Source organism: Mizuhopecten yessoensis, unplaced genomic scaffold (assembly GCF_002113885.1).
Source record: "Mizuhopecten yessoensis strain PY_sf001 unplaced genomic scaffold, ASM211388v2 scaffold8821, whole genome shotgun sequence".
Classification (NCBI taxonomy): Eukaryota; Metazoa; Mollusca; class Bivalvia; order Pectinida; family Pectinidae; genus Mizuhopecten; species Mizuhopecten yessoensis.
This window is the reverse complement of record NW_018407738.1, coordinates 552,197-573,508: the sequence shown is the minus strand read 5'-3', so window position 1 is coordinate 573,508 and position 21,312 is coordinate 552,197. Positions and strand designations below refer to the sequence as shown.

The 21,312-nt window shown below is 38.6% G+C and overlaps 1 protein-coding gene across 1 annotated transcript in view; it reads left to right on the top strand.

The window, feature by feature from the left end:
• Positions 1-211: 211 nt before the first annotated feature.
• LOC110456661 overlaps positions 212-21,312 on the top strand; it is a gene marked incomplete at its 5' end in the record, with an annotated part of 52,102 nt that continues 31,001 nt past the window's right edge. Inside the window, 14 exons of the mRNA XM_021507519.1 lie at positions 212-315; positions 1,206-1,341; positions 2,104-2,177; positions 2,863-2,991; positions 3,261-3,365; positions 6,319-6,489; positions 11,593-11,681; positions 11,998-12,151; positions 13,724-13,765; positions 15,159-15,335; positions 17,943-18,071; positions 18,554-18,670; positions 20,006-20,182; positions 21,099-21,292. Of these exons, the coding sequence (XP_021363194.1) occupies positions 212-315; positions 1,206-1,341; positions 2,104-2,177; positions 2,863-2,991; positions 3,261-3,365; positions 6,319-6,489; positions 11,593-11,681; positions 11,998-12,151; positions 13,724-13,765; positions 15,159-15,335; positions 17,943-18,071; positions 18,554-18,670; positions 20,006-20,182; positions 21,099-21,292 (1,798 nt within the window). The remainder of the gene's footprint in view (positions 316-1,205; positions 1,342-2,103; positions 2,178-2,862; positions 2,992-3,260; positions 3,366-6,318; positions 6,490-11,592; positions 11,682-11,997; positions 12,152-13,723; positions 13,766-15,158; positions 15,336-17,942; positions 18,072-18,553; positions 18,671-20,005; positions 20,183-21,098; positions 21,293-21,312) is intronic.

Below are 21,312 nucleotides of genomic sequence, written 5' to 3'. Positions count from 1 at the left end.
GGCTGATAGGTCATTATTACATGGGTTAATGCGCAAAAAAATTATGACATGGGTATATATTCACTGGATAACACAGTACTTTATATGATAAAAGGAGGTACAATATCTTGAACATGTAACAAAAAGTTATATTATCTGACCACGTAAATAGCTTTATGTAGTTGTACATTTTTTTATCAGCACAATTTTCTCTGTTTCGATCGGTTGACAGGAAGAGGGGTGGAACATGTGTGTTTGCCAACCCCGTGGCGAACTACGTGTGGGAGGCAGAGCTATGTGTGGTGGAGAAAAAATTTATTTGTGCCCGGCCACAAGGTATGTATAGTGATACACAATGATTCTCACCCCATTTTGAAAGAATGTTTTTAAAACAAGTCTTATACTGGTACATTGCATTTTGAGCTTGAACAAGCTCCTTGATCAGAAGAAAATGTGTCTGCCAAAAATATGAAAAAAATATTCCTTGTACATGTATTATTATTTGTACACATTACTATTCTAGTATAAAGGTCAAACAACAACCTCACAATGGAAGGACAATGTCACACATACCAGTATGAGGTCTTGATCGAAGGGATATGCCACATGATGCATTTACCCGCACTTCAAATCTCCATATTTTATGCGGAACTCCATATTTTTCCGTATTTTTTCCACAGAAGAAATATGGAGAAATGCGGAAAATGATTTCTGCATTTCTTATATGGAGAATATATGAAAACAATACGGAGAAAATATGGAGAAAATGCGTTAAACCTGACTTTGAAAATATTTGATATGGAGAAATTAGACTTAGCCAAATTAACAAAAACAGAATACAGATTATATGGACTTACAATTTTACTGATGCAGTGAAAAATATGGAAAAATATGGTAAAATACAAAAATGATGATTGATAAGCACAGCTACTTCGGTCCATATAGAATCCTGGTCTATGATTGGTCAATTTTCACATTCAAATTCTGAAAGCATTCAGGTCAGTTGGGGTCTGAGTAAGGTCATGAAGGTCTGTAACTGTTAACATGACTATCAATACATCAGGTAAGAGAAAAGAAAATATCAAACTTACATAGAACATAAATGAAGATCTTGTGATGGTGAGCATCAAGGCCCTTCTGTACATGTTATATATTGTCTAAGTATACTTGTTTGATATATGACAAATCCAGTTGTTCACACTGCAGTACTATGTAAACTCCTATAGGTACATGTCCTGATGGCTGGGTCAGTAATGCTGAGAAGTGTTATCAGGTCAACTCGGCAGCCAACGCGCAAACAACCTGGTTTGCAGCAAAAACTTTTTGTGAGAACCAGAAAACCAAGCTTCTCACCATTGACAGGTACAATGACACAGAATTAGAAACTTAAGCTATCTAATTGACAAACATTTTGTAAACTTGTGAAAACCTGGTCTCAGTAGTTGAAATCAGGATCAACTGAATGGCAACTCAGCACAAATATTTATGCGTCATATTTTTAAAGAGATTGAAATTCACAGCTGAATCAGGATGATGAATAGGGATTCAGATTTATCATCTGAATGAAATAAATACAAGAAAAAGTGTTAATTTTCAAAAATGTCTCAATAATTGTATCTTGAAAATTTGCATTAAAATCTTGTTTAACATAATTATATCAGTCTTTAAACCTGGGCCTGTATTAATAAATCCGTTCTAATGCTCAAACTTGGATTCTTTGCTCAAACACATTTCCCGTTCTGGTGAATTCAGAACATCACCACATTTTGGAAAAAATTTGGAAAAATTTGGAGACTTCAAACTGAGTATTGCTTTAAATGGCTACACAAGCTTATTTGACTGTATCACATGATTTAGAAAGTTGCCTTGAGTAAAGAACCCATGAATGAGCTTGAGAATGGCGTCATGAATACGGGCCATGGACCCAGATGTTAAGTACAGGAAAACCTTTCTGTTCTAAATAGATACATTGGTCCATAAGTTTCAAAATAAATCTATTATGGAGTTTATTCTACTGACTAAAAGTGATTAAGTTGCGTGTCTTACATGTATAAATGAATTGGGTTCTGTCCCTGGTAGGAATGTGGAGTATTCAGTTTACCATTCCATGTTTGTGTGTTACAGTGACAAAGAAGATGATTTTATACAATCCTCGCTCAATGATCTGAAAATACAGAGGACATGGCTAGGCTTCTCAGGTAAGCCCTACTAGTTTCCTTTTCTTGCTGTAGTAAGTTTCAGGTAAGCCCTACTAGTTTCCTTTTCTTGCTGTAGTCTTTCAGATAAGCCGTACTTGTTTCTTTTTCTTGCTGTAGTCTTTCAGGTAAGCGGTACTAGTTTCCTTTTCTTGCTGTAGTAAGTTTCAGGTAAGCCCTACTAGTTTCCTTTTCTTGCTGTAGTAAGTTTCAGGTAAGCGGTATTAGTTTCCTTTTCTTGCTGTAGTAAGTTTCAGGTAAGCCGTACTTGTATCTTTTTCTTGCTGTAGTAAGTTTCAGCTAAGCCCTACTAGTTTCCTTTTCTTGCTGTAGTAAGTTTCAGGTAAGCGGTATTAGTTTCCTTTTCTTGCTGTAGTAAGTTTCAGGTAAGCCGTACTTGTATCTTTTTCTTGCTGTAGTAAGTTTCAGCTAAGCCCTACTAGTTTCCTTTTCTTGCTGTAGTAAGTTTCAGGTAAGCGGTATTAGTTTCCTTTTCTTGCTGTAGTAAGTTTCAGGTAAGCCTAACTAGTTTCTTTTTCTTGCTGTAGTCTTTCAGCTTTATCAAATGTTGTATATTTGATATGTCATAATTGATAATAAATGTACAGAACTTAGGTCTTAAGCTACCGAGTCTACTTGACAAATGTCTTTCATGGCTTTCGTTTCTATCATTAACGATCTGTTACAGATGTAAACTCCCCCAACATATACCAGTGGAACAACGGGACCATGATAACCAGCGGCTACACTAACTGGGACACTAACTTCCCTGCACAGCACAGTTCAAAGGTCACGAACTGTGGCATCCTACAGATCGGTACGTCAGACCATCACTGCTTTAATGTCATAGTTCAAAATCACTCCAGGAACAGAAAGTTCAAGGTCGTGAAATGTTAGTTAGATATCAGACTGTGTAAGTTAAATTATTTTTCATGGAATCAGTTGTGTTCAAAGATGCACAAAACCACTGAGGTGTTAATAATCGTGTTCAAAATAATATTCATGAAACCGAAAGAATTAATTGTTGAAATCATTATTTAAAAGTAAAATTAAATGAATTTCCTCCACCACTCTGTATAATTGCAGGCCCCAGCAGTAGCTCCTGGTCCAATGGGTACTGTTTTGACCTGCTTCCATTCATCTGCAAATCAGAACTTGTGAAGACTGTTATTCAACAGAGCCCTCCACCAGGTAAGATTACCGAGCTCACTGCCAGGGATATCCAAACACTGTTTAGGGACAAGTAGTCCCTTACATGTACCACTGGCAATGACTATATTGTTCACATTGCATCGTCAGTCGGTGTGTCACTTCGTCTGGAGCATATATCTCAAATATTTTTTTATCTACAATTGACTAATTTTTAGCTCACCTGGCCTGAAGGGCCAAGTGAGCTTATGGCATGGTGCGGCGTCCGTCGTCCGTCCGTCCGGCGTCCGGCGTCCGGCGTCCGTCCGGCGTCAACTTTTTACTTTAAACAACTTCTTCTCAGTAACCAAAAGGCCGAGGGTGATGAAATTTGGCCAGAAGCATGCTTGGATGAAGGGCTACCAAGTTTGTTCAAATAAATGACCTTCATCAATTTTCAAGGTCACAGGGGTCAAATATGTTAAAATCTGTAAACAACTTCTTCTGAATAACCAAGAGGCCTAGGATGATGATATTTTGCCAGTTACCTGCTCAAATGAAGGGCTACCAAGTTTGTTCAAATAAATGACCTTGCCTTATATTCAAGGTCACAGGGGTCAAATATGTTTAAAAACCTTTAAACAACTTCTTTTGAATAACCAAGAGGCCTAGGGTAATAATATTTGGCCAGAATTATGCTTGGATGAAGGGCTACCAAGTTTGTTCAAATAAATGACCTTGACTTATATCCAGGGTCACAGGGGTCAAATATGTTAAAAACATTTAAACAACTTCTTTTAAAAAACCAAGAGGCCTAGGGTAATAATATTTGGCCAGAATTATGCTTGGATGAAGGGCTACCAAGTTTGTTCAAATAAATGACCTTCATCACTTTTCAATGTCACAGGGGTCAAACATGTTAAAATCTTTAAACAACTTCTTCTGAATAACCAAGAGGCCTAGGATGATGATATTTGGCCATTAACATACTTGGATGAAGGGCTACCAAGATTTTTTTCAAATAAATGACCTTGCCTTATATTCAAGGTCACAGGGGTCAAATATGTTAAAATTCTTTAAACAACTTCTTTTGAATAACCAAGAGGCCTTGGGTGATGATATTTGGCCAGAAGCATGCTTGGATTAAGGGCTACCAAGTTTGTTCAAATAAATGACCTTCATCAATGTTCAAGGTCACAGGGTCAAATATGTTAAAATCTTTAAACGACTTCTTCTGAATAACCAAAAGGCCTAGGATGATGATATTTGGCCAGTTACATGCTTGGATGAAGGTCTACCAAGTTTGTTCAAATGAATGACCTTGATTTATATTCAAGGTCACAGGGGTCAAATATGGTAAAATCCTTTAAACAACTTCTTTTGAATAACCGAGAGGCCTAGGGTGATGATATTTAGCCAGTAACATGCTTGGATAAAGGGCTACCAAGTTTGTACAAATAAATGACCTTGACTTATATTCAAGGTCACAGGGGTGAAATATGTTAAAAACCTTTAAACGACTTCTGAATAACCGACAGACCTTGGGTGATGATATTTTGCCAGTTACCTGCTCAAATGAAGGGCTACCAAGTTTGTTCAAAGAAATGACCTTGGTTTATATTCAAGGTCACTGGGGTCAAATATGTTTAAAACCTTTAAAAGACTTCTTCGAAATAACAAAGAGGCTTAAGGTGATGATATTTGGCCAGTAACATGCTTGGATGAAGGGCTACCAAGTCTGTTCAAATAAATGACCTTGATTTGTATTCAAGGTCACTGGAGTCAAATATGTTTAAAACCTTTAAACGACTTCTTCTGAATAACCAAGAGGCCTAGGGTGATAATATTTGACCAGTAACATGCTTGGATGAAGGGCTACCAAGTTTGTTCAAATAAATGACCTTGATTTATATTCAAGGTCACTGGGGTCAAATATGTTTAAAAACCTTTAAACGACTTCTTCTGAATAACCGAGGGGTCTAGGGTGTTGCTATTTGGCCAGTACCTTGATTTATATTCAAGGTCACTGGGGTCTTCAAATAAATGACCTTGATTTATATTCAAGGTCACTGGGGTCAAATATGTTTAAAAACCTTTAAACGACTTCTTCTGAATAACCGAGGGGTCTAGGGTGTTGCTATTTGGCCAGTAACATGCTGGGATGAAGGGCTACCAAGTTTGTTCAAATGAATGACCTTTGCCCATTTTTTCTGAATTACTTTAAACTTTAAGCCAAGACGCTGATATTTTGCCTGTAGCTTTATTTTAGTCATCTTTTAAAGTTACAATTGTTAGATTAATACCAGGTGAGCGATGCAGGCCCATTGGGCCTCTTGTTCATGTGAGTACTTAATCTTTTGATGGCACAGTGTAATGTGCTGAACACAACTTTTGTGCTGTACTATATAAAGAGTTATGGCTAAAGAGTTATGGCCCTTGTATCACCATGAAGCACTTTGTCAACGTTTGCATCTGAGTACCTATTGTAATGGTGAAATGTCACACATTAAAATCAGATCTTGTGTCACACTAGATACAGAGTTATGGCCCATTGTACATTTTTGATTTATACCACAGTTCGTCAGGAGGTAAGTGACTACAGATTTGTCACATTAGCTTGGTATCTGTATCTAGCTATCTCATTCATCGACAACTTGATCTAAAGAACTGTCCTAATGTTAACCCACAATGGTCATCATATCTGTGGTGTCCTTGAACAAGGCCACCTGATATTTCCAATCTGCTTAGCTGTACAAACTACATACCAGTCTTTAGTTACATGTGAATACTTCTCTGTGATACATAAGGGTAGAAAATAATTTATTTACTTTATCAAATCTAAGAATTCTAAATGCAGTTTTATATTGAACATTACCATGCATTAACAACTTGGCTTCAAAACTAATTGTTAGAATAAAAATGTTATCTAACATACAAAAATGTGAAGATTAACAGGGTTACAGTACATCAATATAGACATGTGTGTGAGCCGATTGTCTGTGTATGTGTTTGCCAGTCACCCAGCACTGTGACCAAGGCTGGAAGCTGTTCAGGAACCAGTGTTACTATTTTGGTCACTCGGACAACTCCACCGGCTACAGCTTCACCGATGCTCACCACTACTGTGTCTTGAACGGATCCGAGCTTACCTCCATTACAGATGCTTATGAACAGTCATTTATCACAGGTAAATCAGTGTCAGAGGTCATATCCTATATATATTAACCAAAATATATCAATTGGTCTATCATTTAAATGAAGAATTCCTTGATGCTTTAAGTAATATTTCAATTAGTCCATCATTTAAATATAGAATTCCTTGATGCTTCAAGTATGTTTTTGATGAGTTACTTTGTATAGTATCTTCTATGTTATGAAAGAGTTTTCCTGACTCCCAAGTTTACAGTAGATTGTCTCCCTTGTTTTTGTAAGACGATCTGTCCTGTTTGTGGTAGATTGTCTCCCTTGTTTTTGTAAGACGATCTGTCCTGTTTGTGGTAGATTGTCTCTCTTGTTTATGGTGTAGGTGATCTGTCCTGTTTGTGGTAAATTGTCTCTCTTGTTTATGGTAGGTGATCTCCCTTGTTTATGGTAGGTGATCTGTCCTGTTTGTGGTAGATTGTCTCCCTTGTTTATGGTAGATGATCTGTCCTGTTTGTGGTAGATTGTCTCCCTTGTTTATGGTAGATGATCTGTCCTGTTTGTGGTAGATTGTCTCCCTTGTTTATGGTAGATGATCTGTCCTGTTTGTGGTAGATTGTCTCCCTTGTTTATGGTAGATGATCTGTCCTGTTTGTGGTAGATTGTCTCCCTTGTTTATGGTAGATGATCTGTCCTGTTTGTGGTAGATTGTCTCCCTTGTTTATGGTAGATGATCTGTCCTGTTTGTGGTAGATTGTCTCCCTTGTTTATGGTAGATGATCTGTCCTGTTTGTGGTAGATTGTCTCCCTTGTTTATGGTAGATGATCTGTCCTGTTTGTGGTAGATTGTCTCCCTTGTTTATGGTAGATGATCTGTCCTGTTTGTGGTAGATTGTCTCCCTTGTTTATGGTAGATGATCTGTCCTGTTTGTGGTAGATTGTCTCCCTTGTTTATGGTAGATGATCTGTCCTGTTTGTGGTAGATTGTCTCCCTTGTTTATGGTAGATGATCTGTCCTGTTTGTGGTAGATTGTCTCCCTTGTTTATGGTAGATGATCTGTCCTGTTTGTGGTAGATTGTCTCCCTTGTTTATGGTAGATGATCTGTCCTGTTTGTGGTAGATTGTCTCCCTTGTTTATGGTAGATGATCTGTCCTGTTTGTGGTAGATTGTCTCCCTTGTTTATGGTAGATGATCTGTCCTGTTTGTGGTAGATTGTCTCCCTTGTTTATGGTAGATGATCTGTCCTGTTTGTGGTAGATTGTCTCCCTTGTTTATGGTAGATGATCTGTCCTGTTTGTGGTAGATTGTCTCCCTTGTTTATGGTAGATGATCTGTCCTGTTTGTGGTAGATTGTCTCCCTTGTTTATGGTAGATGATCTGTCCTGTTTGTGGTAGATTGTCTCCCTTGTTTATGGTAGATGATCTGTCCTGTTTGTGGTAGATTGTCTCCCTTGTTTATGGTAGATGATCTGTCCTGTTTGTGGTAGATTGTCTCCCTTGTTTATGGTAGATGATCTGTCCTGTTTGTGGTAGATTGTCTCCCTTGTTTATGGTAGATGATCTGTCCTGTTTGTGGTAGATTGTCTCCCTTGTTTATGGTAGATGATCTGTCCTGTTTGTGGTAGATTGTCTCCCTTGTTTATGGTAGATGATCTGTCCTGTTTGTGGTAGATTGTCTCCCTTGTTTATGGTAGATGATCTGTCCTGTTTGTGGTAGATTGTCTCCCTTGTTTATGGTAGATGATCTGTCCTGTTTGTGGTAGATTGTCTCCCTTGTTTATGGTAGATGATCTGTCCTGTTTGTGGTAGATTGTCTCCCTTGTTTATGGTAGATGATCTGTCCTGTTTGTGGTAGATTGTCTCCCTTGTTTATGGTAGATGATCTGTCCTGTTTGTGGTAGATTGTCTCCCTTGTTTATGGTAGATGATCTGTCCTGTTTGTGGTAGATTGTCTCCCTTGTTTATGGTAGATGATCTGTCCTGTTTGTGGTAGATTGTCTCCCTTGTTTATGGTAGATGATCTGTCCTGTTTGTGGTAGATTGTCTCCCTTGTTTATGGTAGATGATCTGTCCTGTTTGTGGTAGATTGTCTCCCTTGTTTATGGTAGATGATCTGTCCTGTTTGTGGTAGATTGTCTCCCTTGTTTATGGTAGATGATCTGTCCTGTTTGTGGTAGATTGTCTCCCTTGTTTATGGTAGATGATCTGTCCTGTTTGTGGTAGATTGTCTCCCTTGTTTATGGTAGATGATCTGTCCTGTTTGTGGTAGATTGTCTCCCTTGTTTATGGTAGATGATCTGTCCTGTTTGTGGTAGATTGTCTCCCTTGTTTATGGTAGATGATCTGTCCTGTTTGTGGTAGATTGTCTCCCTTGTTTATGGTAGATGATCTGTCCTGTTTGTGGTAGATTGTCTCCCTTGTTTATGGTAGATGATCTGTCCTGTTTGTGGTAGATTGTCTCCCTTGTTTATGGTAGATGATCTGTCCTGTTTGTGGTAGATTGTCTCCCTTGTTTATGGTAGATGATCTGTCCTGTTTGTGGTAGATTGTCTCCCTTGTTTATGGTAGATGATCTGTCCTGTTTGTGGTAGATTGTCTCCCTTGTTTATGGTAGATGATCTGTCCTGTTTGTGGTAGATTGTCTCCCTTGTTTATGGTAGATGATCTGTCCTGTTTGTGGTAGATTGTCTCCCTTGTTTATGGTAGATGATCTGTCCTGTTTGTGGTAGATTGTCTCCCTTGTTTATGGTAGATGATCTGTCCTGTTTGTGGTAGATTGTCTCCCTTGTTTATGGTAGATGATCTGTCCTGTTTGTGGTAGATTGTCTCCCTTGTTTATGGTAGATGATCTGTCCTGTTTGTGGTAGATTGTCTCCCTTGTTTATGGTAGATGATCTGTCCTGTTTGTGGTAGATTGTCTCCCTTGTTTATGGTAGATGATCTGTCCTGTTTGTGGTAGATTGTCTCCCTTGTTTATGGTAGATGATCTGTCCTGTTTGTGGTAGATTGTCTCCCTTGTTTATGGTAGATGATCTGTCCTGTTTGTGGTAGATTGTCTCCCTTGTTTATGGTAGATGATCTGTCCTGTTTGTGGTAGATTGTCTCCCTTGTTTATGGTAGATGATCTGTCCTGTTTGTGGTAGATTGTCTCCCTTGTTTATGGTAGATGATCTGTCCTGTTTGTGGTAGATTGTCTCCCTTGTTTATGGTAGATGATCTGTCCTGTTTGTGGTAGATTGTCTCCCTTGTTTATGGTAGATGATCTGTCCTGTTTGTGGTAGATTGTCTCCCTTGTTTATGGTAGATGATCTGTCCTGTTTGTGGTAGATTGTCTCCCTTGTTTATGGTAGATGATCTGTCCTGTTTGTGGTAGATTGTCTCCCTTGTTTATGGTAGATGATCTGTCCTGTTTGTGGTAGATTGTCTCCCTTGTTTATGGTAGATGATCTGTCCTGTTTGTGGTAGATTGTCTCCCTTGTTTATGGTAGATGATCTGTCCTGTTTGTGGTAGATTGTCTCCCTTGTTTATGGTAGATGATCTGTCCTGTTTGTGGTAGATTGTCTCCCTTGTTTATGGTAGATGATCTGTCCTGTTTGTGGTAGATTGTCTCCCTTGTTTATGGTAGATGATCTGTCCTGTTTGTGGTAGATTGTCTCCCTTGTTTATGGTAGATGATCTGTCCTGTTTGTGGTAGATTGTCTCCCTTGTTTATGGTAGATGATCTGTCCTGTTTGTGGTAGATTGTCTCCCTTGTTTATGGTAGATGATCTGTCCTGTTTGTGGTAGATTGTCTCCCTTGTTTATGGTAGATGATCTGTCCTGTTTGTGGTAGATTGTCTCCCTTGTTTATGGTAGATGATCTGTCCTGTTTGTGGTAGATTGTCTCCCTTGTTTATGGTAGATGATCTGTCCTGTTTGTGGTAGATTGTCTCCCTTGTTTATGGTAGATGATCTGTCCTGTTTGTGGTAGATTGTCTCCCTTGTTTATGGTAGATGATCTGTCCTGTTTGTGGTAGATTGTCTCCCTTGTTTATGGTAGATGATCTGTCCTGTTTGTGGTAGATTGTCTCCCTTGTTTATGGTAGATGATCTGTCCTGTTTGTGGTAGATTGTCTCCCTTGTTTATGGTAGATGATCTGTCCTGTTTGTGGTAGATTGTCTCCCTTGTTTATGGTAGATGATCTGTCCTGTTTGTGGTAGATTGTCTCCCTTGTTTATGGTAGATGATCTGTCCTGTTTGTGGTAGATTGTCTCCCTTGTTTATGGTAGATGATCTGTCCTGTTTGTGGTAGATTGTCTCCCTTGTTTATGGTAGATGATCTGTCCTGTTTGTGGTAGATTGTCTCCCTTGTTTATGGTAGATGATCTGTCCTGTTTGTGGTAGATTGTCTCCCTTGTTTATGGTAGATGATCTGTCCTGTTTGTGGTAGATTGTCTCCCTTGTTTATGGTAGATGATCTGTCCTGTTTGTGGTAGATTGTCTCCCTTGTTTATGGTAGATGATCTGTCCTGTTTGTGGTAGATTGTCTCCCTTGTTTATGGTAGATGATCTGTCCTGTTTGTGGTAGATTGTCTCCCTTGTTTATGGTAGATGATCTGTCCTGTTTGTGGTAGATTGTCTCCCTTGTTTATGGTAGATGATCTGTCCTGTTTGTGGTAGATTGTCTCTCTTGTTTATGATAGGTGATCTGTCCTGTTTGTGGTAGATTGTCTCCCTTGTTTATGGTGTAGATGATCTGTCCTGTTTGTGGTAGATTGTCTCTCTTGTTTATGGTAGATGATCTGTCCTGTTTGTGGTAAATTGTCTCTCTTGTTTATGGTAGGTGATCTCCCTTGTGTATGGTAGATGTACTATCCTGTTTGTGGTAGATTGTCTCCTTTGTTAAGGTAGATGATCTCCCTTGTTTATGGTAGATGATCTCCCTTGTTTATGGTAGGTGATCTGTCCTGTTTGTGGCAGGTTATTGTGGCTTTCTATGGTAGATTTCACTTCTATTTCCTAGTTCAATGAAGAAAGAAGCCTAAATTGAAATTTATAGATTTTGTCTACATTATGAATTCCCTGATCATTGTACATTATCTCTTGAGTATCTCTCCAGCTCATATTAAATAGTCTCCCTTGATTCCTTGCTGTTTTCTCTTTTAGTTAATCAGGCCCAAATCGACACAGCTTGGATTGGTCTCAAGTACAGCGTCATCAAGAAAACAGTTGTCCAGATTGTGGACAACACACCTGTATGAAGTCCTCTTTATTGAATTATTCACAAATAACACAACACATTAATAAAATAGATTAATTTCCCAACATCTGGCTCTATTACTTATTTATTATGATAATGTATAGTTCTAAATTTGTAAAGACACGAAATATATTTTTTTATAAATGTTAAATATAAAGTTCACTTCCATCCTACTACTTCTTTTAATATGAAATATGATTATTAATTTTGTTTCAACTCACAAACAGTCTAATATATGTAAGAATTTATATATTTAAGCGTAGGTTAATGATGTACATGATTTTAAAAAGATACGTTGGTTTTTTTTGCAGATACAATTCCATAGTTTTTTCCCCGGTGAACCAGATGATGTCACCACTGGTTCTACATGTATTCGTATTGTGGCAGGCAGACAGGACTACACTGGGTCATGGGACGATGGGAACTGTACCAGTAAACTAGACTTCATCTGTAAGAAACAAGCATGTAGGTCTACAGTACATTACACAATATACAGTGTCTAATGGTAATTGTGTAAAAGATGTGCATTGATAAGGTTGCCTTACAATTAAGTGTCAGCTGTAGGGAATTTCCCTTTAGCTCAGCGATAGAACATCGGGCTGGAGAGCCAAGGGTTTGAGCCTCAGCGACAGCACTATTTTTATCACTATTCCTCGTCCTACTACAATTGTCAGATATTTGTTTTGAGTATAGATTGTCTTCAAAACCTGTTCTACATTCCACAATGTCAGATGGATATTGTTACTGCAGTTATTTTCTCTGTGCAGAAGTATTTTTGTATACAAACAGCAGTTATAACGTGTTGTTTTATATCTAATGGTTCAGTCGTTGTCTTGTCTCAATGCAGCTTCTAACCAAAAAGGAAATAAATTGACATGCTTTGAGACCCGATTGATTCAATACATTGACTTGGTTATTTGGTTCAATCAGTTATGATTCTGGAGGCACGGTAGCAGGACGTCGGGCTTGTGATTAAGGGTTGCGGGTTCGAGTCACGGCACAGCACCGTGTTGTATTTTTGAACAAGATACTTTACTCCGCTTGTTCCAGTCTACTCATGCAGCTGTAAATGAGTATGTGGTTGGGCCGAAACAGCAGCACCGGCTGTATGCTCCCTAGGGAGTTGAGAAATATATTGGCTGGTTACAAAAGCCCCATAATCACGGATGATAATTTATGAACCGCTTTGAGACGTACTACCAACTATGTTGTGATAAAGCGGTATATAGGAACCTCAAATTATTACTATTATTATCATTTATTCTATAAACATGACCATGGTATTTAAACTTATTTTATTTTAAGCTATGAATTGTTTGAATTTTGTCCTGGGATTCATTATTGGCCGTTAGTGACACCTCTCACTGACTATTTGTTCCTCGATATACTTACTTCAAGAACATCTGTGACTGTAGTTTATTTGTGTTTCATTACTTGCCATTAGATACACCTCTGATTCTATTCTTTATGTTTCATTACTTATCATTAGATACACCTCTGATTCTATTCTTTGTGTTTCATTACTTGCCATTAGATACACCTCTGACTCTATTCTTTGTGTTTCATTACTTGCCATTAGATACACCTCTGACTCTATTCTTTGTGTTTCATTACTTACCATTAGATACACCTCTGACTCTATTCTTTGTGTTTCATTACTAACCATTAGATACACCTCTGACTCTATTCTTTGTTTAACTCTGTTTCTTATATTAGTGTTAGCAGAATGTCAGACACCTAAACCACTTGGCCACAGCGGCCCTTTTTCTCGATTTCCAGTGTTGTCTTTCGAATACCTTTCTAGCACCTTGTTTATCTGGGTTATAATGACACCTCTGGTTGTATTGTTTGTGATTCATTATTTACTATTAGGTACTCCTCTGACTCTATTGTTTGTGGTTCACTACTTGCCATTTGATACACCTCTGGTTGTATTCTTTGTGATTCATTATTTACCATTAGGTACTCTTCTGACTCTATTGTTTGTGGTTCACTACTTGCCATTTGATACACCTCTGGCTGTGTTGTTTTTTTCAGACCCTGGACCTCCTTCTATGACAACACCTCCTTCTACTACAGGTATGGTATATCAGCTATTTTATTTCCAGGATATTAGTACTCCTTCAGGAATTATGTTCATGAATGTATTATCAAACAAATATTTTCTTTGCTTCCTGATTAAGGCCAGAAGGCTAAAATTTGAATATGAGAACTATAATATTTCTTTCAATTTATTTCACAAAATTTGTTACAGAATCTATGTTCCTTATGATACAGAATATAATGGTCATTAAGGGCCTATCACATACTACTGATGTACCTCGCCGGGTCTAAATATCAGCAAAGAATTAACAACGGCGAGAAAATCGGCAGGGCTCAGGCGAGAAAGAGCTTGAAAAAAAAAATCAAAATTGACCGTATAGCAATACCAATGTAGAACCGGCATTCCCGTTGCAATACCGTTGTTCTATCATTATTCTGCCAGTGTAAGAGCCAATGTGCTAGCTAATACCACTTTCCTGTCGTTAGTACATCAGCGGCACATCAGTACTACTTCGGTGGTATTCGGTAGTACTAGGGTATTACATCAGTACCAGTACGGTACACATTGAGGCCACCGTAGAGCTGCTGTTCCATTACGGGGTGCTACCGGTGCTCTACCGACATTAACTAAGCCATACCGGAGTACTGCCGTTGTAGTGCCGTTGTAGTCGCGTTACTCGCTCCGGCAGCACAATGGCTGAATTTTTCAAGCAAGTTAAAAATATTCTACCGTAACCTGCCGTTGCTAAATTTTTCGCTGATGTTCTGACGATGTTCTACCGTTTCTTAGCCATGTGATACGGTTGTACTGCCCTACTAGTACCGATCCCAGAAAATCGCCGAATTTTTGCTCCGGTATAGCTCCGGCGACTTCAATCGGCTAGGTGTGACGACAGGCCCTTTAGGCAAACCCTGGTCAGGGAATATTGCTTTGTTGAAAGTTAGAATTCACAATAAGCATGCTTGTGTTATTAATGAGATACACTGCATGTATTGAGTGAAATATCTTGAGAATTATTTCTAAGGAACAGTACTGAATCACTCTTTTATGTAAGATGTTTTTTTCATCTCTGGCAAGAGACTATTTTCTAGGATAATTTTTACAATTGCACCATAAAGGTAAAAAACATATACATGTTATTTGCTGTTTTTTCATTCATGATCGATTAAGATTTATTTGTAATGTCAAAGCAAACATATTAAAGATGGTGGATGAAAGGAGATGTACATTGATCATAGTTGTACGCTTAAACACCACTAACACTCAGCAGTTTACACTGTCATAAATTATTAAGATGTTGCAAATAAAGTTTCCATCGACTTAATGTTACTCAAAATATGACTAAATACGAAAATATGTCCCAACCAATAAAATTGCAGATTTTTTATGTGAGGTTTTAATAAACGTGATTGTTGACCGTTGTTGTAGTTTTTGGCTGGTCATACAAGTGTGGCCCAGACTGGATATACAACTCTCTGGACGACTACTGCTACCAGATCATTGACGACCACCCTAAGACCTGGCCTGACGCTCAGTGGGACTGTAACAGAAGGGGTGGCAACCTCAGCAGTATTAGTGGCCCAAGGGAACAGAACTTTCTACAGGGTAATTAAATAATGAATATTTGAATTATCAAATGGGGGACATTTTATTCTACAAACTCCAATTAAGGAATCCTTTACTTTAGATTGCTTTACCATCAATGAAACTGATTGAGTAACCTGGACAACGTTAACGTACCATCAATGAAACTGATGGAGTTACCTGGACAACGGTACCATCAATGAAACTGATGGAGTTACCTGGACAACAATACCATCAATGAAACTGATTGAGTTCCCTGGACAACATACCATCAATGAAACTGATTGAGTTACCTGAACAACAGTACCATCAATGAAGCTAATTGAGTTACCTGGACAATGGTACCATCAATGTAACTGATTGAGTTCCCTGGACAATGGTACCATCAATGGAACTGATGGAGTTACCTGGACAACGGTACCATCAATGAAACTGATTGAGATACCTGGACAACAATACCATCAATGAAACTGATTGAGTTCCCTGGACAACATACCATCAATGAAACTGATTGAGTTACCTGGACAACAATACCATCAATGAAACTGATTGAGTTACCTTAACAACAGTACCATCAATGAAGCTGATTGAGTTACCTGGACAATGGTACCATCAATGTAACTGATTGAGTTCCCTGGACAATGGTACCATCAATGGAACTGATTGAGATACCTGGACAACAATACCATCAATGAAACTGATTGAGTTACCTGGACAACAATACCATCAATGAAGCTGATTGAGTTCCCTGGACAACATACCATCAATGAAACTGATTGAGTTACCTGGACAACAGTACCATCAATGAAGCTAATTGAGTTACCTGGACAATGGTACCATCAATGGAACTGATTGAGTTCCCTGGACAATGGTACCATGAATGAAGCTGATTGAGTTACCTGGACAATGGTACCATCAATGAAACTGATTGAGTTCCCTGGACAACATACCATCAATGGAACTGATTGAGTTACCTGGAGAATGGTACCATCAATGAAACTGATTGAGTTCCCTGGAGAATGGTACCATCAATGAAGCTGATTGAGTTCCCTGGACAACATACCATCAATGAAACTGATTGAGTTACCTGGACAACAGTACCATCAATGAAGCTAATTGAGTTATCTGGACAACAGTACCATCAATGAAGCTAATTGAGTTATCTGGACAACAGTACCATCAATGGAACTGATTGAGTTACCTGGACAATGGTACCATCAATGGAACTGATTGAGTTACCTAGACAATGGTACCATCAATGAAACTGATTGAGTTACCTGGACAATGGTACCATCAATGGAACTGATTGAGTTACCTGGACAATGGTACCATCAATGAAACTGATTGAGTTACCTGGACAATGGTACCATCAATGGAACTGATTGAGTTACCTGGAGAATGGTACCATCAATGAAACTGATTGAGTTACCTGGACAATGGTACCATCAATGAAACTGATTGAGTTCCCTGGAGAATGGTACCATCAATGAAGCTGATTGAGTTACCTGGACAATGGTACCATCAATGAAGCTGATTGAGTTACCTGGAGAATGGTACCATCAATGAAACTGATTGAGTTCCCTGGACAATGGTACCATCAATGAAACTGATTGAGTTACCTGGACAATGGTACCATCAATGGAACTGATTGAGTTACCTGGAGAATGGTACCATCAATGAAACTGATTGAGTTACCTGGACAATGGTACCATCAATGAAACTGATTGAGTTCCCTGGAGAATGGTACCATCAATGAAGCTGATTGAGTTACCTGGACAATGGTACCATCAATGAAGCTGATTGAGTTACCTGGAGAATGGTACCATCAATGAAGCTGATTGAGTTCCCTGGACAACAGTACCATCAATGAAACTGATTGAGTTCCCTGGACAATGGTACCATCAATGGAACTGATTGAGTTACCTGGAGAATGGTACCATCAATGAAGCTGATTGAGTTACCTGGACAATGGTACCATCAATGAAACTGATTGAGTTCCCTGGAGAATGGTACCATCAATGAAACTGATTGAGTTCCCTGGACAATGGTACCATCAATGAAGCTGATTGAGTTACCTGGAGAATGGTACCATCAATGAAGCTGATTGAGTTACCTGGACAATGGTACCATCAATGAAGCTGATTTAGTTACCTGGACAATGGTACCATCAATGAAACTGATTGAGTTACCTGGACAACAGAAGTGTACAAGCCCAAATGTGCTACAAACAAAACTTAGGGGGAGGCTACTGTATATAGGAAAAATGGCAGTGCAGTGGGACAGGGATCCTTAACTCAATATCCAACTTTCTTCTGAAGCCCTTTTATGGGAAAAATACTTTTTTTAAATAAATCAAAATAGGTATAGACACTTTTTCTACAATACATCTTTCACCTGTTATAATAATAATAGTTTCAAATTCAGTCGTATTTATTGTGACCAGTATATGTTTCTAATTAATTCTTTGTCTGCATTCTCCATTTGATTATGTTAAAAGTCTTTAGCAGAAGCAGTCAATGGAGATTACCTGTATCAATACTAGACCTGAGTATTTCATCAACAGGTAGGTTTGACTCACAAGATACATAAAAACCAGTTAATACTGATACAATGAAATTTGTATTCCAGCGGTTCTTTCCTCTGGTCAGTTTGCCAACCTACCATACAACTTCTGGATAGGAGCCACAGATGGGACAGTGGAAGGGGGCTGGGAGTGGGTAGATGGCGGGCCATTCGCTTTCTTCCACTGGGATGCAGGTAAATGTACCTAATACAACACTGCACTCTTGTCCTCCAGTTTAGAGTGCAGGTATTTTAGAACATGAGTACAAACAATTTTTACTGCTGTTGAAGTTTTCACAGCAGATGTGATGTTTACATTTAATGTGCTGTGTATACTGGTATTCTGCACATTATTGTTTTCTACTTTTTTAACAGGATTGTATTTTTTTTTAAGCAAATTAATAGAAAAGATTCATCAATCTGGACACCATGCATGAATTAAGCATAGTCCAGATTTGTGTTTTTTCCCATATACACAAAAATAAAACAGTGTACTGCTAGAAATTAAAATTATATACAGTATATAATTCTGTTTTATCTCTGGTTGAAAATGATATTTTTAATTAAATGGCCATGTTTTCTTTATATCAAACACTGTATCCCATGAAATAACATTTTGAGGTATATTGCCTCTGACAGTCAACATTCCAGCAATTTGTTAGCCCTGTGTTTTTAAGGTGAGCCGAATGAGTCGGGTGTTGGTGAGGACTGCGTGGAGATTGTGTCGATGTGGGGTTACAGGTGGAATGACAAACGCTGCGACAAACGAAACGCCTACATCTGTAAAAAGTTAGGTAGGTACACAGAATTGTAGTCAGAAAACGCTGCGACAAACACAACGCCTACATCTGTAAACACAGAGTTGAAGTCAGAAAACACTGTGACAGACCTAACACCTACATTTTTAAAAAGCTAGGTAGGTACACTGACTAGCTGTAGTTGGAAAACACTTTGACAAGCTAATGTCTACATCTCCTTAAAGCTAGATAGGTAAACACTAATACTGAATCGAGATGAGGGGTTTGTGGACTATTTCACATTTATGACCAGGTATTAAACAAAGCATAGCCACTAATTCTGAATCGAGATGAGGGGTTCGTGGACTCTTTCACATTGATAACAAGGTATTAAACAAAGCATAGCCAAATCAATTTGATCATCATTTACAATTACCCCCTCTGTAGAAGGAAGCCCTGGGGAACTGTTTGCCCAAGGCCGCTTTGACTGTTCCCCAAATAGCCATAAAACAATTGTATATTGTTACCTGACTCGCTATATAAAAATGCATATTAATCAATTTCGACTGTTTCCCAGACAATTCACCAAACAAACTATAGCTAATGTGTGCTACCGTAAAACTGTTGACTGGTCACCGTAAAACTGTTGACTGGTCACGTGATACTGTTGACTGGTCACGTGTTAGGTAATCGAACGCACCTATAATTACAAGCACCCCGATGATCAAGTGTTTTTGGTACTGGATTGTTGACGTTCGGCTGTCGGTAGATCTAAACATCACATTCGACATGGAACTTTTTGTTTTTCATTGATTGGTCAAGTAACAAAAAAGTTGTTACATGCCTTATCAGTCAACAGTCAAAACCATTTTCCTCGGGCCCCAGGAAACAGTTCATCTGGTGGGTCCCAACTCCTCGGGAAAACAGTTTTGACTGTTGACTGATAAGGCATGAAACAACTGTATATTGTTCCCTAAAATGGTGTTATTATAACCTCGAAACCTTACCATAAAATGAGACAAGTTTCCATGATGTGGACAACAATATGTGTGGGCAGGGTTATGCAAGTTTTCCGCAAATTAAACAAGACACAGTTGGATGACATGCATGATCAAAAATATATGTGAGCATGGGTAAATTTATCATAGATGCATATGGCTTTGCCATCATTCAAGGTATACATACTTATAACTGCAGTTATCACCTCATAGCCTTATCAAAATAGTAACTTATTCCTTAAATAATGTCTTACTATAGACTACACACTCGACTGCCACACATTCACCCCCAATGTTTCATCATGAACTATTCCAACCTTTGATTTGAAAGAGTTTAAATGCATCTTCAGGAATGAATGAATTAACTCACCTCTGTGTGTTGTCTATGTTTTAGCCGCCCCTACCATGACGACACCGGGAAGTGCCACTCAGACTCCATCCCAGACCTGTGTGGTAGAGCCGATGATCTCGGGGAACTACAGTCTATTAGATGCCAATGCCCTGTCTGCCTCCACGATACGAGCTCCGCGGAACTCAGCAGCCGACTCGCGCTACTATAAAGGCAGTAGAGGTAATATACAATATACAGCCTCACGCCGACAGAACACCGACCTCCGTCAGTGAGACGAAGCCCGTATGGGTGGAGTCATGTAGACGATAAACCCGTCAACTAACTAACTAATTATACAGCCTCTCGCCGACAGAACACCGACCTCCGTCAGTGAGACGAAGCCCAAATGGGTGGAGTTATGTAGGCGATAAACCCGTCAACTAACTAACTAATTATACAGCCTCCGGAACTGTTCAGCTATCACTTCTACCAAAACTGTGTTTATGAGTTAAATCTTTTAATTTCAATTATTCTTTATACTTATTTTTAAATTAAGGTTAATCATTTGGGAAACATTCCAAAACACTGTAGTTAATATACATTTATTGTAAATTTCTGAGATAGGCTCTGATAAGCTTAAGATTGATGGTCAGTTGAAAAATAATCTTGGCAGTATGTTTACTATTTAGTCTTAATACATCTTTTTTAGCTATTCCCTGCTAAACAGCCAGCATTTAGGATAATCACAGCAACGTGTTTACCTGTTGTCAGTATAATGTGACCAAGCAGCATGCTGTGCTGAGTGCCTTCCGCATGGTGGCACTATAAAGTTGGCATCAGATCCGCACTATCGCAAGGAGGCAATCACACCAACATACCTTGCCTCCAGCACACACACACACAAGCATGGTTACATTAACACACATGGAGGCACATCCTTATATTACCTAAACTGTTGATAGGACGTTAAAATTAGGTAAAACCATACATTTGCTTTATATGAAGACTATCAACCATTTAGGTAGTAATTTGGCAAAAAAAAACAAATTGCAATTAATACACATTTTATTGCAAATTTTAAAGACATGATATAAAATGTATTGAAGGTCAGTTGAAAAATAACCTGACCAAAATGTTCTTTTTTCTTTCCTAACAGGTGGGTGGTCATCAATAAATACCAACCCAGGTCAGTACATCATGGCCAAATTCTACAACACTGTTGTGATGAAGGGAGTGACCACTGTTGGGCGATCAGATGCAGATGAATGGGTTGTCAGTTATAAACTACAGTACCAGTATGATTACTACTCGGAGTGGGTGTGGTACCAGGAACCTCCAGGGACTACCAAGGTTAGTGGGCGCCAGGGGGC